The sequence below is a fragment of the Brassica napus genome, chromosome A5, assembly GCF_020379485.1.
Source record: "Brassica napus cultivar Da-Ae chromosome A5, Da-Ae, whole genome shotgun sequence".
NCBI classification, from domain to species: domain Eukaryota; kingdom Viridiplantae; phylum Streptophyta; class Magnoliopsida; order Brassicales; family Brassicaceae; genus Brassica; species Brassica napus.
The window spans coordinates 10,778,922-10,797,537 of NC_063438.1; the positions used below are offsets into that span (position 1 = coordinate 10,778,922).

The window sequence follows — 18,616 nt, forward strand, 5'->3', positions numbered from 1 at the left end:
TGGTTAGATGTTGAGGAGCAGAAGACGGTTGTGAATGGTATGTTAGGGCTACAAAGGTTAGGAACTCTGAAATGTTTTCGATTAGAAGATACACAAAAATGCATGCATGCTCAAGGGAAATTCAGCTCCAGCAAAAAAAATAAAGGCAACCCACGAATGGTTGCAGCTATTATTAAGAATAATTTTTCTGGACATATGGAGACCCCAGATCCTAGAACTCTCATGACTCTAGTTAAAAGAAAACTGGGTGTGGAAGCACTGGCGAACCTAGGTAGAGGATTATGGGTGCACTTGCCCCCATAATAATTTTAAAATTTAGTATATTTCATAACAAATTTGATGTCTACACCTATAATCATATGTAAGTTTACACCTATTCTAGCAATTGTGCCCCACTGAAAATAATCTTTGGATTCGCCTCTGTGTGGAAGTGCCCTACAGCTTTGAGAGGAAAGCATAGAGCAGTTCATGATCTGTGTGGTACTCCACAAGAAGGTTAGGAGAATGTGTTTTCATATTTTTATATGTTAGAGAAGATGAACCCCGGTTCAAAAACAAGTATGTTATTGGATGGAGAAAAAAAGTTTTAAGTATATATTTGCTACTTTCGGACCTTGCATGGAAGGGTTTGAGTATATGAGAAAAGTCATAACTGTGGATGAAATTTTTTTGAAAATTATGGAAGGCGGTATACTAATCATTGCCACTGCGCAGGATCCTAACCATCACCACTATCCTTTAGCTATTAATGTTGCTGATGGCGAGAAAAATAAAGTTGGAATAGATTTTTCACAATGTTGAAACCGTTATATCGGATAGTAGTGGATTGGTGTTTGTTACAGACATAAATGCAAGTCTCATCAAGGCAATAGCTAAATTGTTCCCGATGCCTCAACATGGGTATTGTGTCTTTCATCTGTCACACAATGTGAAACTAAGTGTAAACATCATAGGGATGAGGTTGCATCACAATTTTGACAGATTGTAACGATTTATTTTGAGGCTGAGTTTGAAAGAAGATATGCAGATTTCATGGAGAAGTATCCAACACGTAGTAGGTATTTTGATAAATCGTGTGAAATGTTCAAATGGGTGAAATGTAAATTTCCGACAAAAAAGTACAACATAGACACCTCTAACATTGTGTAGTCTCAGAATGAGGTTTTTAATAAGGCATGTGGGTACGATTCACTGCATATGCTTCATGCAATTCTTCAAAAAATAGTTGAGTGGTTCAACAAGCAAATGAAGGAAATTGCTTCTATACCCTTGAGGTGGCTGAGTTGAATTCTTTTGATCTTGTATATGGTGTCACAGAAGATGACAACAAGAATTATTTTGTGGACTTGAGATGTGAAACTTGCAGCTGCAAATATTTTGATATTGATAAATACCCATGTGTACATGCAGTAGCCGCATCGAATAAGTGTTTCAAGCAGGATGGTTGTCCATATGACATGCGTGATTTGTTTGCTTTCTGCTCGCCTTGTTACTTGACGAATGTATGGGGAATGGCTTATAGGAGGACTATATATCAAGTTCAGAATAGATTGTTCCAGAAGAAACTAAAAAGTTGTATGCCTTGCCTCCGCAATACACAAAACGGCAGGGAGGATTTAATGAAAAAAGTTATCCATCAGTTGGGGAACGTTGGAAGAAGAACAAGATAGTGCGGAATAGGGAAACGTTGGAATCATATTTATATGCTTCGGAAGGAACACAAGGCTCAGTAGGAATCCGACAAGGATCACAAGGAACACAAGGCTCACAAAAAACACAAGGGTAAAACTAGTTATGTTGTTTTATGTTAGCCAAACTTTGAATAATACTTGTAAAGACATGGTAAAACTAGTTTTGTAGTTTGTAAAACAAAGAAAGTAAAAGATAGTGAAACTTAGTAAGTTGTTGCAAATTTTATGGCATTGAACAAAATTAAATTAGAACTTTTCTAATTTAGTTATGGAATTGAACAAAATTAAATTAGAAAAAATAATATTTCTTTACCATTTACCATTTCTCAATATTCATCAAATAGCTAGGTTTTCATTACAGTATGTATACTTTTGTGGCTTCTTTCTTTGTATTGCCCTTATGAAATGATCAATCTTATATATTTCATGAAATTATTTATGTATTTACATGTTTAGTTGAAATGATCATAGCAAACTACATGTAAGTGGTAAACCATAATATAACTCCCTTGAGTCCATTAAAACTAAGAAAAGTGTGAAAAAATAAAAGTGAAACTTTTATGATATTTGTAAAACTGCAAACTTGTTATAACCTCTAGCACAAAATTTTTTGTCCCAATTGTGTTAGTACTATGTCTACTCCGAAGGAACCAGTTCAACGCAAACATTGCCTTAAAGTTGGGAAGCAGCTTCTCGCTAGTTCCATTTGTCATAGTCGTTGTAAGTTAATGTTCTTTTACAATTGATCTTCCCTTTATTGTCTCTTGAATGCAAGATGTGACTGTTCTTTTCTCTTGTAGGCTGTTTGCACTCTACTAGCAATGCTGGAAACACTACATGTTGCTCACCTTTTCTTCTTCCACATTCTTTTCATCAAAAAGGTTGTTTCCAATGCTCCAGTACATGCCAATTCTTTAGCTAAATGCATTTCTCTTAACAGGGAGTCAGTACATACGACTACATAGTTGCACTTAGGGAACAAGAGCAAGAGCTAGAAGAAGGTGGTGGAGGTCAACAAAGCCCTCAACTTCTCTCTCTCACACATCCATCTTTTCTCCTTTTATTTCGCTCTCTCTCAAATCTGAATCTAAAATGTTAGATCCTTACTACAGCTTGATGAAGGCAGAGAAAAGAGAGTGTGACTGGCTCTATGCCGTAGTGGATGCAAACTATGGCATTCCAACAAAGTGTGCTTGTGGCCAACCTATCGGAGTGGAGACTGGTGAGCAGGGAAGGCATTACTATATATGAAAAAAGTGTGAGGTTAGAATCGATTGCACGAAATGAAAATGTTTTCTTCAAGATCTAGAATTGGTTGTCTTCAATTTGCAAGTTCTGTTGACCGTACAGGATGATGGTTTGCACTTTCGCATTTGTTGTCTTCAAGCAATCGAACATGAGTTGACTATGTTGAAGAATGACGCTCGTGACGAGGCGATCAACCGCACGAAGTTGGAATCTAAGATTGCACAAATTATCTTAGAACTTGCAGAGATCAAGAAATCAGCCAACGGTTAAATTATTTGTTAAATTTAAGTTTGTGAAACTTTTATCCTAAGTTTTATCTAACTCGAAACTGGAAAGTCGGCCAACTCGAAACTTATCTGAACAAGTCTTTGTTTTTCTGTTTGCTTTCATATCGGAACTATGCTGCTACAATGATACAAAAATGTAAAAGTTGGACAACCCCTCCTAAGTTTTCCAAAAAATAAAGTAAAAGTTGGTTAACTTTTGCAAAGGAAAATGTAAAATTTGGGAAACTTTTCCCCTCTTTTGCAAACAAAAATGTAAAACTTGGGAAACTTTTCCCATCTTTTGCAAGCGAAAACGTAAAACTTGCAAAAAAATTCCTATCTTTTGCAAATGAAAACGTAAAATTTGGAAAAAAATTCTCAATTTTTGCAATCGAAAATGTAAAATTGGAACTTAGTCTAACATTGCGATAAATGATAAAGTTTTCTCATCCAAACATCAAATTTTACAAAAGCTAATTTTCCATTCAAAGTTTAGGAAAAGAGTTTAGCCTACTTGTGATTCCCTTGCTTATGTTTCTTGGTCTTCTTCTCCTTCTTCGCCTTGTCGTTCTTCTGCTTCTCCTTCTTCTCAGTCTTCTGATTCCTATCCTTTGCGGCTCTTGCTTTAATCTAGGCCTTTTGGACGGACAAGCTTCCTCTTTGTCCATCAGATACACATACCCTCTTGACAAAGGCCGACAAAGTTTCACCACCCTCCATTTCTTTCTCACTTGGTTCATTACTACCTTGCTTCACCGCGGCACCAGAAATTTCTTAAACAGAGAGTGCATCAGTCTTACCACCTGTCTATCCATCAGGGTGTCCAACAGCCTCTGTGCCAGGCTGTCCGTCAGCCTCTCCATCAGGCTGCTCACCAAAAGGCTCTCCAGAAGGCTCTCCAACAACCTCTTCAACAGCCTCACTTAGAGATTTTAATTCGGCCAGTCACGTAGAGAATCAACCTTTTGATTCATAACGTTCATTCCAGTTAAGACAAAACTTTTTTGTTCATTAAAACTCTCTTGAGTCTCCTTTCTCAAGCGAGATTCAATCTCATTTAAATCAGATACTCCAGAGTCTCAATCGAGGCAGTCTCAACTGGAGTCTTCTTTTTCTTCTTACGAGCAGGAGCATGGAGAGCTTCAACCTGAGTTATACAGGTAGCGTAATCGTTCTTTTACATTTCTTCAAAGAAGATTTTCTGCTTCCCTTTAAGTATATTCCTGGTCCAACGATCAACAACCGCATCATTATCGTAGTTCACATTCCAATTGCTCTCCTCTCCCATGATTCTTCGCAAAAAATTTCTTTCAATGGACGTAGGTTCCAAGATACTCTCAAAATTCTTAGTCTGCCAAGTCTCGCATTAATTTCTTTGATAGTGCAAGCCTTGGTTCCACCAACGTTTTTGTACTGCATCTTGCACATTCGTGGGCAATCAGGGTTTGTATATAATTTTCAAATTTGAAATTATGAGTAAATATTCAGGGTTTATCAACAAAGGAATACATAAACTAGAAACTATCCATTGCATTTCCCAACCCCTTTGGCCTTCCGCAATAACCAAGACACATCATCCAAGTTCTTATCAAATGCAAAACGTCCTTATGGGAAAGTTCTGCATAAAAAAAAATTATTGACAACTCGTAGAAACGGTCAATAGATGGTGCATCTTATCCAGTCTTTTTGGGTCCTAGGATGACAGTGTATAAGAAATACAAGACATCCTTCTTCAGACGCTCCCCAGAGAAACGCCCTTTCATTGCCTTCAGCTTCTTCTCCACAGTCTCGTATTTAATCTTCTTCCATGATTCAAAATGCTTCTCAATGAAGCTTGAACCACCCATCCTATCATAGTTGTTGGGATAAGCATAGCAGTGTAGTCCCGAGATGAGTGTCATTTCTCTGAGGGAGTATCGGATAGGAACGCCATTGACAATGAACCATAACTCCTTATCATTCTTTGTTTTAGTTGTATGAAGAACGAGCATCCAGATTCCCGTCCACTTGTGTTTTGGGTTTTTCAAATGAAATATATGTTTTAACTGTGGGTGGTTGTAGAACCAGTCCATCTCTGTCTCGGTCAGCTTCTACGCTAGAAAGTCTATCGTCTCTGCGATATAACACTTTGATGAAATATGTATTACTTTCCCATACTTAGTTGAAGGAAAGTACTGGTTGCACAACTTCAGTTATGTCCTCCAAATACTTTGAACAACTTCAGTTATGTCCTCCAAATACTGCTATCAATACCAAAAGCGGATCAACTAAATTAAATTTAAAACAAATTCGTTTTACTACTAAGTTGTTCAAAGTTATATAATCAAACAGTCTAAGTTTTACTCACTTTCTTACCAAGTTATACATTTCAGCATTCTCCGTTTCACTGCGTTCTACCAAGTTATACAAACAGGAACACTATAACTATTACTGAGTTCTACACACTTTTACCAGTTCACCTTCTTCTTCTTCTTCTTCTTCTTCTTCTTCTTCTTCTTCTTCTTCTTCTTCTTCTTCTTCTTCTTCTTCTTCTTCTTCTTCTTCTTCTTCTTCTTCTTCTTCTTCTTCTTCTTCTTCTTCTTCTTCTTCTTCTTCTTCTTCGAGTTGGATCCAAACTTTGGATCCTCTGCAACCCTTGGACAGACGGATGTCTTCTTTGAACGGGTTCTCTGACCCTCAGTTTTGTTCGGTGGAGCCATCTTTGAAATTGATTGCTTCATTCTTGTTTGTTCCGTCGGCAACGGTTGGACAAAATGATCTGAATGTGGATTTGAAAAAGACTCATTTTAATGAACGTGTCCGAATTTTTGAATGTACGTAGTCGATTTAATGAGGAATAATTTCGGGTTTAACGGGTGGGTGATACCAGGTTTTATAGTCCGCATGGGTAGATTATAATTTTTTTGAATTGTATCCTGGTATTATGGTATTTTATTATTTTCTAGTAATTAAATAATAAAAATTAAATAGAAAAAATGAAGAATAGCGTATGGGAATTTTTTTCTATCGTCGGAGAGCCTGCCAGAGTTTGATTCTTCTCTGTTAAAGACGTGACTCTTCCCTTCCATGTGTTTCTTATTACTGGTTTAATTTACTTTTCTTATTTAAAATTTAATGTTTAATTGATTTATATTCCAACTATTAATATTTTATTTGCTAGATGCTCTTGTCGAGGTAACGAACATTAGGCATGTCAATTAGGGTCGAAGCCTGCAGTTCGAGTTCGCCCAGCCGTAGAAATTACCGGACTTGGGCTTAGTTTTATAAGCCTAAAAAATTTGGGGTTTTTAGGCTAAATCTATTTGAGTTTCGGGTATTTTGGGCCTAAGCTTGTTTGGGTTAGGGCCGGCCCGAAAACCCAAAATTTTATACTTTACTTTAAATATTATCGTTCTTGCAATTAAAACCATTATTAGTATTGACATATTATTTTTATATTTTTATCCAAACTCTAATAAAGCAAATATAAAATTTGTTAATGCACTTTATTATTTGATCATTTCAAGTGTCACATTTTAAATTTTGCAAATGTACATTTTTCTTTTATGTACAACATGTATTTTTTTAATTTCAAAATACAAAATATAAAATGTTCGACCACGTTTGTCATAAATTTTGTTCTCTTATATGTTTAGTTTTAATTTATATTTAATTATTTAAACCTTATTAAGTTTGGTTTGTTTATAATATGTTTTTAAAAGCATACGAAAAAGTAAAAAAATTTTGATAAAGAAGAAAAGTTTTAACTCATTTTATGTTTTAAAACAAAAAATGAAACTGTTTTTTAAATGAAAATACACATGTATTAAAACGTTGGAAGTGACAATGTATTAAACGATGGAAGTGACAATGACAAATTATTTTTCGAAAAGCCCAAAACGCCCGAAAAACCCTATAGCCTACAAAGACCTGGCCGGGTTTTGAATTCTAGGTCCAAAATATTTTCGGGCCGGGCCGGGCTCAAACACTAATGGTGCTCTTACTATTTTGTGTTATTGTTATGTTTCTGTAAATCCAACGATTAATAGATGACCCTAAAATAATACGTTTAGAGTTAAAATTCATGCATCATACAAAAGACTTTTATTTCTAATTGGTTTGAACAACACAAACACAGTATAAACCATCAAACATTAGTCGACATATTTTATAATTTATATTATAAAGAAAATGTTGGCTCATATGAAAATGAAAAAATATGCAGTCACGTGGATAAAAAATCTAGTTTTAGTTTAACTTTGAATAGAAATATGATCCAGAATTAATATAGTTGGTTTGAAGGGAGAGATCACCTTTTTTTATAAAAAAGAGTGGAAATAAAGTGAAAATTGTAACTGAGACTGTTCTGATATTTTGGGAGGCATTTGAGCATTTGATCCAGTGAAAGATAACCAGAGCCCCAACAGTGAAAAGCTGCATGAAGTTCGTCCACCACTGCTCTAACCATGCCATGCAGTGGATTATGAAAAGCACCGTCCGGAACAGATCACGACAATCTTCATATAAGCAAACGAGACCAGGCGAAGAACTAAACTCACTATTCACTAATTTGACCAGATGTAGAATAATAATCTAATACAATACAATAATCCCAATACAGTATCCTGGTTCATTGTGAAGTAGCATTCTATTCTAACAATTCTAACATTTTATGTAAAGAGTTCATGGAAATATTCTTTTATGTCACGAAGTTGCTGGAAATATCCAACTTAAGATTTCTCAATATCAACTCTACCAGGTTTTTAAACTGTTGAGCAGATCAGTGATATATTATTCTCTCAATGTATTTGATGCTTCTCGCAAACATATTTTATTGATGCTTTATATGTTTCCACAACACTGGTCAGTCCACATAGTCTTGGGACAAATGGATATTATCAATACAAGTTTAATGTATAAAAAATATTTACTGAATTTGCCAGTAGATTTGGACTCATTTTAGTCCCATGAGCCTTCTCACCTCTCGCAGCAACAAAACCAAAACCTCAAATAACATCAAATAAGAAGAAAAAAAAAGAAAGAGACGTGCGTCTCAAGAAAGGAACATACCATTAAAACCTGGTACTCCTTAACCTCCCCCACCACTTCGTCTTCACCCTTTCCACTAAGGGTGAACCACCAGTTTCTTCATTCCCAAGTCTGCTAAGTATCGTTTTCGTTTCCCTTAGTCTCCCTCCTCAGCTCCCTTTCCGGACTCAAGTTTGCTTCCACCTTACCAGATTTCACTTCCATCAAGAACTTTGTGTCATCTCCAAACACCTGAGCTCTTTGTCCGAATTCTTCTGCTAACCGGCTTATCACGCTTAAACCAACACTTCCACTTCTCCCAGGGGTCCTGAAATCACCACTCACAGAGAAATCACTTGCATCGCTAGCGTTCACAGATGCATCCGAGTATCTGGGTGAACCCTCGACATCTAGGCTTCTCTTTGCAATGGAAAGACTGGATTGCAATGATCTCATCTGCTTTTGCCAAATTTCTTCCATGGATTTCATCTTCATTTCGTATTCAGACCACCTGTTGTCGTACTGCTGGAGTCTTTGTCTGAGAATATCGTTCTCCTCTTCTTTCTCACGAAGAGCAGCTTCGGTTCTCAGAACCCTGCGCTGAAGTTCGGAAAGTACTGATGCCTGCACTAGCACCTCCCCTGACTCATTTCTCTGCGTAATAAGAAACCGGTTCAAGAGTCAAGCAATTGTTCATTCATATCCTTTTAAGTCGGATGCAAGCAAATAATGATAACTATGTTAGGACCTTGGTGCCTCCATATTTAATATCCCCACCGCATCTTCTAACCAGCTCGCCACGAATTGCTGCAAGAAAATAAAGGTTTCAGTTAGTTATGGCATTTCAAGATTTGCTTTAATTAATCAAACCCTATTTACCTGACTGTATTACAAGAGATGCATCAACCTTGGCTTTATACCGTCTCTTAGCAATACTTCTCTTAACATGGCTTTGTATAGCAGAACAAGCCCTATGCCTCCGCAGTAACTCTGTGTATTCCTTTCTTATCTTTTCTCCACGAACAACTGAAACAAAAGGATGTATGAAGAGGCCTTAGCTCAAGTTAAGCTGAAAATGTCTCCACTTTATAGTGATGAGAGAAGGAGAAATACATGATTGAAGATAAGTAATTCCTCTTTTATACTCTCTTAGACGACTTCGTGCTTGGTGCCCTCTAAAACAGCTTTGGAGACGTAAAATCCCATGAAGGGTGCGGTTCCTTGTATCTTCAAGAACCCCAATCTGCCAATGGTGAAGCGAATACATTGAAGCAAGAGTCTATAATTTTTTGGCAGGAGATCAAGCGACTAGCTATAGTACCTGGCCTGTTCTGAAAAACAGTTTTGTGTAGCCGACTTGATACATCTCTGGCAAGATGTTGAACTGATGAAGAATGGCAACCGAAACACTAAGTGGATCTTTTGCTGCAATGCTCTCCAGCAGAAGGAATCCATACCTAAAGTATGATAACAAGAAAAGTAACATGAATGATTACTTGCAAAACTAATGAAAGTGCTGCAACTGAATACTGATGGAGTTGTTACCTTAGGGCAAACTTTTGATGAGACATTCTCGTGGGAAACCCAGACCGAGAAATTCGAACTACCTCTAGGACCCCACAGCATCGTAGCTGCTGTAAGACAAGCTCTTGCTCATACAACCCCGGAGACTGAACACTGTTTGGCTTTATGCAGCGAATGAAATGTGGGGTAGTCTTCCCTAAACGCTGCATCAATTCGAAAAGTTGACCCTGAAAAAAGTATGCAAGCATGAAGCATGGTCAGCAATATCAAATATTATAGGATGATGAGATGTTTCCTTTTAAAGTAAGTACAAGCACTTTGGATAAGAAAAAACCTAAACAAGCTTAGAACATGTAAGAGCAGAAATAGAAGCAAGCTGTGTTTAAGGAAAAAATGCCCTACCTTAAATTTAGTTGCTACACTCAGTCGCTGGGAATCAGCTCCACCTGCTTTGTGTAAAGAACCAACAACAGGTTTTTCAGAATGGACGAGCATACTAGAAGCAAACGCTTGGGGAAGGTCGCGAGAGCAAGACGACAAAAGCTTAATAGAATCCGAATGCAGCAAATCCCGGTTCTTCTCTAGAAATCCAGTTGTCTCATATGTAACCTGAGTTAGAAAAAAACAAGTAAAGGTTGGTCTTGTGAAGGATTCATTTGTCATTGCAACCCACAGACCCAATTATGTTGTGGCATGTCTTGTAAAATGGTGCCACTGAGTTTTCTAAAGATATTACCTCTCCAGCATAATGAGCAACCGTGAAAGTCTTCCCTCGATCTCCTCTAAAACAGGAATTATCACTTAGGTGTTCCTTAAGCTTGTTGGCAAGTGTCAAATCTGTGCCATTCGGAAATGTGGATTCCTCATCAAGAAGAGAGAGCAGACCTAATGGTTTCTGCACACATGTGATACTTATGTGTCATAGAAACTTAGAAGACATGCTTTGGAATAAACAATAAACATGTTCCAACACAATATATCTCAACGACTGCTATGCAGCTTGATGATCGAAACTCACAGCTGAGTAGCAATTGATGGTAACTGGCTGTAGAGTAGACTAGTTATCGTATTACCTTTTCAAAGAGCCTGAGACAGGTTTGGTTGTCCTCAAAATCAACCCTTGTCCAGTCAATCCCATCTTTGATATATTCCTGTAAGAGCAGAAAGACATATTAAGCCCTTCGAACTCAATAGATTGTCTGTCACGTGAATGCTCAGCTTAGATATACTACAAGGACCCATAGCAGAAAAGGGTAACATTACCTCCTGCTCTAGCTTGAATAGATGGCGATTAAAGTGTTGCTGCAATCTCTCATTCGCATAATTTATGCAGAACTGCTCAAAACTATTCTTCTGCAACATGTGAAGATGTTATTCAGCAAACCAAATATCTAATCTACAGATAGCTTCTCTAAGTTCATGCAGGAAAAAAAGAAAAGAGAGACTAAAAAGAAGCATACATTGAATGATTCAAAGCCATAGATATCAAGAATGCTGATGGATCTGCCAGTTCTCCTCTTTCCTACGGCAAGAGATTTGTTTATCTGTTCAACCAGCCAGTCGAATAGGCTGGCATAGATTGACTTTGCTAAAGCATCTCTTGCATCAATGGCCTGATGAGATAAAACAAGAAAGAAATAAACAAAAAACAAGCCATTATTTTGATGAAGGAATAGTCGTGTACTGCAAGGCTTGAAGCCAAATAAATAATAGGCATAGGTCATGATTACAGAGTGGAAAACCAACCCTACTCAGAATACAGTTATGCACAAAAAGTTAGATGCCAACCTGCGAAAGGGTTAGCTTCTGTACAAAAGTTTCATTTCTAACTTTTATATTACGCTTTGATAGAGCTAGCTTAAGGTCATTGATGTTGCACCCAATCAATCTAGCAACAGTTGATAAACCTGGAAAAAAAAAGAAACAGCACTTAAGTTAGCCTTGCTTGTGCATCCACAAATATTAAGCAGTAAAATTTGAAATAAACAAAACCCGTCTCCAACCGAATGAAACAAGAGCTATAGAGCATTACTTTCGTCTGATTCAGGTTCAGCGTGGTTTTCATTGTCAATAATGGAGAATGAGACATTCCCCAGCCATAATACTGCTGCAAGCATTGCAAATACACTTTCTTGGTCGTCTTTACTAACGTGCACAATATCTAAAGCTTCCTGCAACAGCAAAAAGTTTTTCAATCAAAAGGACGAATTAAATGATTTAAATATGCGGAGGAAAAAAAGAAGAAGAGATTTACTTGAACAGCTTGAAAACGTTCAGCGTCATCAACTCCTTTAATTGAATAGCAATTGCTCTGTCTCAAATAATTATACTCTTTTGCGCTTGTCAAATTTAGCTTCTCTGATTTTACAATGAGTGGAATAAAAAGGTCAGATATAAAATATTGTTACACCAGTTAGTCAGCAACTACATCTCTATTAATACATGATGAACATATTAACAGGTAACAAATAATTTACATTAAAAGGCAGAAAATATTTTCTAAAGAGAACTGTTATAAGCTCTTTATGGGATTCAGATTTTAAAATCATACCTCTAAGCGCAGGTGAAGCTCCAGCACAAAGCTGATAAAATATGTGATATGACCTCTCTCCTTCCGCACATTGAACCACTCTAGACTATTAAAATGTGTCAGAAAAATAAAATAAAAAATCATACAAAGGTTATCTCAAACCGTGTAAGCGTCAAAAATCATATAGAGAAACTTACCTTTTCTAGTAAAACTGCAAAATTTGAAGAAACAGCAAAAGGCCAAGTCAGGTGTTGTAAAGGAAAGAATAACAAAGAATTGTGGAGCAGCAGCAACTAAAAAGACTTATGCTTACATGTTTGAATTTTAGCACCGGAAATCTTCCTTGTTTCACTAAAATGAATCTCTATCAGCTTCCCCTGTCAATTTTAACACCAAAGAAATATTATGAAACAAACAAAACTTTCACATTGTAAAAATAAGATCATGCATAAGGCCTAATGGAGACTGGGGGCTTACAAAACGACTAGAGTTATCGTTTCTCAATGTTTTTGCATTTCCAAAGGCTTCCAAGATGGGATTGGTCTTTAGTATCTCATTCTCGATCCCACTTCCACCTCCAAGAGAAGCTAAGTATTGCATTGCTATTTTCGCTGTCTCAGTTTTCCCTGCTCCACTCTCTCCACTATATAAAAAGATATCATGTGTTAAGAAAACATTTCAAAATGCACAAAGATTTAAAGCACTAGATAAATTCTATAGAGGCAAAAATATTGGCGGGAAGAATGCTCAACGAGTGAATATAGACACACTTGTAAGCTCCATAAGTGCGCTTATATTTACTTAATTTGTAAAAGGTAACTTTAAAGGAGGAGATTACCTGATAATGATAGATTGGTTAACTTCATCTGGAAAGGAAACCGAAAAAGATGAGAATGAAAACATAGAGTGCAATACATTGAACACTTTGACAAATTAAGAAACATGATCCCACCTCGTATCATTTCACGGATTGCTGTATCTGCAATAGCATAGACATGAGGGCTCTGGTTTGACCTCTTCCTGTATGCTTCAATGTTGCGATCTCCATACAAAGGAACCTCCTTGAAGGGATTTACAGCCACTAGAACAGGCCCAGCTTTTGTCTAGCACCTCAAAGAAAATTCAGAAAATCAATGATAAAGGCTGAAACATTGGACTATACTGTCAATATTATACAAAAAAAAAAAAGGCTTACATATATCATGTCTTGGTTGTACCGATACTCAAGGTTATACAACACTGATGGCTCATTTAAGTAACTTAGTTGCATGAGATCGTCCACTCCATCAAGAATGTCAGGATTTGCAGGTACTAGAGTCTCTGATATGACCTTTAAAACCTGTTAAACCAAGTTGCAGTAACAGATTACGCTTAATAATCAACAATCTCCTTGAGGAAATGAAAAACAAAATGTAACTTACATTGCCCTCAGGCAGTTTAATAACAGACTCGTCCCCTGAAGTTGACAACACCTTCCCCAGCTCCCAGTTACCGTTTGGAAGTTGGACCCAAAATTGCAGTGCCTAAGAAAAGGAATGTTAGTTCCAAAAAAAGAAAAAGACAAAACCTTTAAGCATACCTTTTTCCGAGCATATACGCTAGTGTCACTCCACCTGCGATCATTACTCTCAGGCAATGGCACAATAGGATCTTCATCAACAAGTGAAGATTCGTCTCCATTTGAAATGCTTTGCAGGCCATAGGGTGAATCCTCACTACCACTGTCCACTCCCCCAACAGCTCCATTCTTTAAGTGACCATTTCGTGGGATAGACACAGGAACACTTGAGCCAGAGGAGGAGGAGTCTTCAAGGGGTGATGAACCAAGAAATCTATAGTCGGCCGGCATGGATTTAAGTGACTGAACAAATGGCTTAGCCTTCTTCTCAGACATTTTTCTGTAAGGGATAGATAAAGAGAGCTGTTCAGTTCAAAAGACAAGACCCTTCTGGTTTCCTTACAAATAAGACACAGACACAAGTTTATATAAGAGAACAAGAAAGCGGAACCATCGTTTGGGACCAACGGATTCACCAAAGATCTAAGGCTTATTCTATATACAGCTTACTTGGCTTCAAGACAATTAGACTTTATGATCAGATGATCTAACACAAAACCAATTTAGACAGAATCTAATTTCTATATTATGGTTAAAAAATAAACAAAACAAGTAAAGACGTTCTTGAGCAGAAGACGGCTTCTATACACCATAAATAAGAAAATATCAAGACGAATAAAGACTTGAAAGTTGTGAAATTGATTTGGATCTAGGCTAGCTGATACAAATACCTTTTTCAAAGATTGTATCAACAAACACTTTAATGTTAAGAGAGAGAGAGACTTGATTATTCACAAGAATTTTGGTTTCTCCAAAATCTTGAATATACACACGCAAATATCTCCGTGGTAGACTCAGTAAACGATGAATAGAGAGGAAACTAAAAGTCAACTTTGGAGAGATTCATTAGACAACACTTGGGGGTTATGTTATGTATGGGTTTTGGCAGTAACAATGGTTACTGAGAAAATTGGAGAGAGAAATAAATCAGAGAATTGGAGAAGATGATCGAGAAAAAGGAAGAAGAACAGGATGAAGACGAAAGATGGCAACTTTTTCTGTGCAGAGTAAAACTGTTTTCTTTGATTTTTTTATTTTTTTAATTGGAAGTCATCCGACCTTTTTCTATGTTTTTTTTTTCAACTTATTATGTGATCGCAGAGTTTAATGATGGTATTTTCCTCATTTAATGACTTTTAAATTTAACAACGGAATTATTATTTTGAAATTTTTAAAAAATATGAAATATACGTTACTGTGACCTGTATGAATGGTTGTTTAATTGTAATCAATTTTATAATCTAATTTCTACCAGTTCAAATTCAGAATAGGGGTGGGCGTTCGGGTACCCGTTCGGGTTCGGATCGGGTATTTCGGATTTTCGGGTATTTCGGTATAGAGGTCTAGAACCCGTTCGGGTATTTCTGTACTTCGGATCGGGTTCGGGTATTTTTAGTTCGGATTCGGTTATTTCGGATCGGGTTCGGATATTTAGATTTTGAAAAAAAAAATTAAAATTTTCATTTCTCAAGTTTGTTGTATTTAAAAATATAACTTTTAGTTAACTAATTTTTTATTTTTAATAGATTGAATGGTTAATAGATTTGGACATAACATTTTAAAACTAAAAATGCATTAATTTAGTTATTTTTTTTAATTTTGGATATAACTTTTTGTTAATTTTTGAAATAAAAAACTCGACATGCATTTTAAGTGAGTAGCAAATCATTTTTTCCGTAATTGTATGTATATCATATGAACTTAAAGTATGTGTAGTATCAATATAAATATTTTATATAAAATGAGAGATATAAACTAGAAACATAAGGTTAATTATACATATGTTCGGTTATCTTCGGATATCCATTCGGGTTCGGGTATTATCCGTTCGGGTTCGGGTATCCAATCTCTCATTATTCAATACCCGTTCGAGTATTTTGCTACTTCGGTTCGGATTTCGGTTCGGTTTTTTCGGATCGGGTTCGGATGCCATTTCGGATATCGGGTAAAGTGCCCACCCCTATTCAGAAGGAATCTTCAATCTTATATTCAATAGATAATTAGTTTCCACAGAAAATTTTAAGGGGGGGGAGAATTAACTAAAACGTGTGGAGCCTAATCAACTAAGTAAAAATAAATTAATTTAGAATTGGTCCACGTTTCCACCACATCTCCGGTTTTATGTAGTCAACTTTACTACCTGGGAATATGTTAGCTTATATTCGTTCATCGGCCGTATTTGTCAACAAGAATAATAATTAACTAGATGGCGCGGAGTAATTTTTAAAAAAATATATATTATACTTCAATATTTTTTTTTTGATGAAATTTCATATTTATTGATCAGAGGGAAATTTACAAAAGAATTGGCCTAATAAAGAATAAGAGGTCTAAAGTATCATAATTGCAAAAATAAACTTAGAGTCAAGGTGACACTTCAAACCATCTGCAAAGAAGGCCTTCCAACTTGTGCCCCCGGCGATACTTAAGAGAGCTAATGCGATTGCGCATTGTCTTATCAATAAGACGCGTCATCTGCGATGTCGTAGACCACGGCTTCTGGTGTCGTCGCCCATTCCGTTCCCTCCATATACTATAAATGGTCAGTTGAAATACCAGTCTGACCAGCACCGAGTCAAGAGCAGGAGTACGAGTTCGCTGAATAGACAACAGAGTTGCAGACCAGTCTGGATTCATCCTTCGACCAAGTAAACGTCCTGCCACATTATCCCAGACCGTGTAACTGTAGGGGCACGCAAAAAATAAATGATCCCTAGTCTCATCGGGTTCTCCACACAGAGTACAAGGTTGAGTGATTCCCCATGTACGCATTCGATTTCCGGTGGACAACCTATTTTTAACAGCCAACCAAGTCATGAAACTGTAACGAGGAATCCCTTGCGTAAACCACACAACCTTACACCAAGGTACAATCTCACGCTTATCTCTGATCTGCTGCCAAGTTTCTGAAGTGGAAAACATACCCTTGAACTGATCATCAGACTGCCTCCAAACCACGATATCCTTACCATTGTCTGAGCAAGGAACTGGCGCTTCTTTTATCCGATGGCAGAGGGAAGGAAATAGTCTCCCACGGCGCTCCCTAATATTCCAGCCTCCATTAGTAACGACCTCTCCAACTCGAGCATTGCGTGGAACACCTAAGTGCATTGGACCGGCGTCGCCAGTAATATCTATGAGCTTCCCCTGATCAAGCCAATTGTCAAACCAGAAGAAAGCATCATTTCCATTCTGAACAGCCACCTTCAGAAAAGGATATGCAGTGTCTCTAAGCTTTAGGAGTTTACGCCAAATCCAAGAACCCTTTTGGTTATCTTTCACATCCCAAAAAGAGCTGTCTCGGAGTAGATAATGCTGTACCCAAGACACCCACAGCGATCCTGCTAGAGTAAACAGCCGCCAGATCAATTGAAGGGAGAACACCACTTGAGAATCTCTAAGTCTCCGCAGACCCAAACCACCTTCATCTTTCGGATAGCAAAGCTCTGCCCAAGCAACTTTTGCCTTATGTGATTGGTGTGGTGAGCCAGACCAAAGAAAAGCACTACACAAACTTTCAATCTCATTCAGACAAGCAGCAGGAAGGATAAATGCGGAACTCCAGAAGTTGACAATGCTTGTAATGATAGACTTGATCAGCTGAAGCCTGCCTGCAAAGGAGAGACTTTTGTTTGACCAAGTGAGCATCCTACTCCGAACTTTGTCAATCAGAGGCTCGTAGTCATGCTTAGTAAGTGTCTTAGTAGTCAAGGGAAAACCCAGATAGCGAATAGGCAAAGTCCCTGTGCTAATACCTTTTCCTGTTGCAGCAACACTGAGAGCTCCAGATGCATCACCAGAGATAAAGATAGTAGACTTGGAAGCATTAATATAAAGACCAGAGACATTTGCAAACTGATTCATGACCTCCATAACTCCATCTAAAGAGCTAGTTTTCCCATCTGAGAAGACGAGTATGTCATCAGCAAAGCTCAGATGAGTGAGCTTAACCCCAAGGCAATGCGGATGATACCCAAACTTCCCTTCCTCAGCTGCTTGATTCAACATCTTGGAAAGAACATTATTGAGGATGACGTATAAATACGGCGACAAGGAGCAGCCTTGACGGATTCCCCGAGCACTAGTGAAAAACCCCTCCAGACTACCGTTAACAGCTACCGAGAAAGACGCAGTTGAGATGCAAGCTTTGATCCACATAATGAACTGATCTGGCAGATTCATGGCCTTAAGGACTGAAACAATGAACGTCCACTTAACTGTATCAAAAGCCTTCGCAATATCGAACTTGATAGCGCATCTAGGGGAGGAGGTAGTCTTATGATAGCCATTAACCAGTTCAGATGCTAATAACACGTTCTCCAGTAGAAGACGACCCTTGATGAAAGCGCTTTGGTTTGGTTCTATAGCATCAGGAAGTATCTCCCTAAGGCGGCGAGCAAGAATCTTCGAGATAACCTTATATAGGAGGTTACAACAGGCTATGGGACGGTAATCCTTCATAGTCAGAGCAGCTTCAGTCTTCGGAATCAGTGAGAGAATGGTTGCATTGATTCCAGAGGGAAGGAATCCAAATAAGAAGAAAGACTGCACGGCAGTGACAAAATCTTTCCCAAGAACCGGCCAAGCAGCTACATAAAACTCCTTAGTGTAACCATCAGGGCCAGAGACTTTATCATTTGGCAGCGCGTCCAGAGCAGATTTGATCTCTTCTCCACTTACGGGAGCAACCAAGTGAGAAGATTGGGGGAGAGGACAGCGGTAAGTAAGCAAA

General features: G+C 37.6%; 1 protein-coding gene and 1 pseudogene across 1 annotated transcript; both read right to left on the bottom strand.

The window, feature by feature from the left end:
• Positions 1 to 4,878: 4,878 nt before the first annotated feature.
• Positions 4,879 to 5,277, bottom strand: LOC106377864 (uncharacterized protein At3g43530-like). Its single transcript, XM_013818090.2, has one exon. It carries the CDS (start codon positions 5,275 to 5,277, stop codon positions 4,879 to 4,881), a length of 399 nt encoding a protein of 132 aa, XP_013673544.2.
• Positions 5,278 to 7,989: 2,712 nt separating this feature from the next.
• Positions 7,990 to 14,911, bottom strand: LOC125609644 (annotated as a pseudogene).
• Positions 14,912 to 18,616: the final 3,705 nt, after the last annotated feature.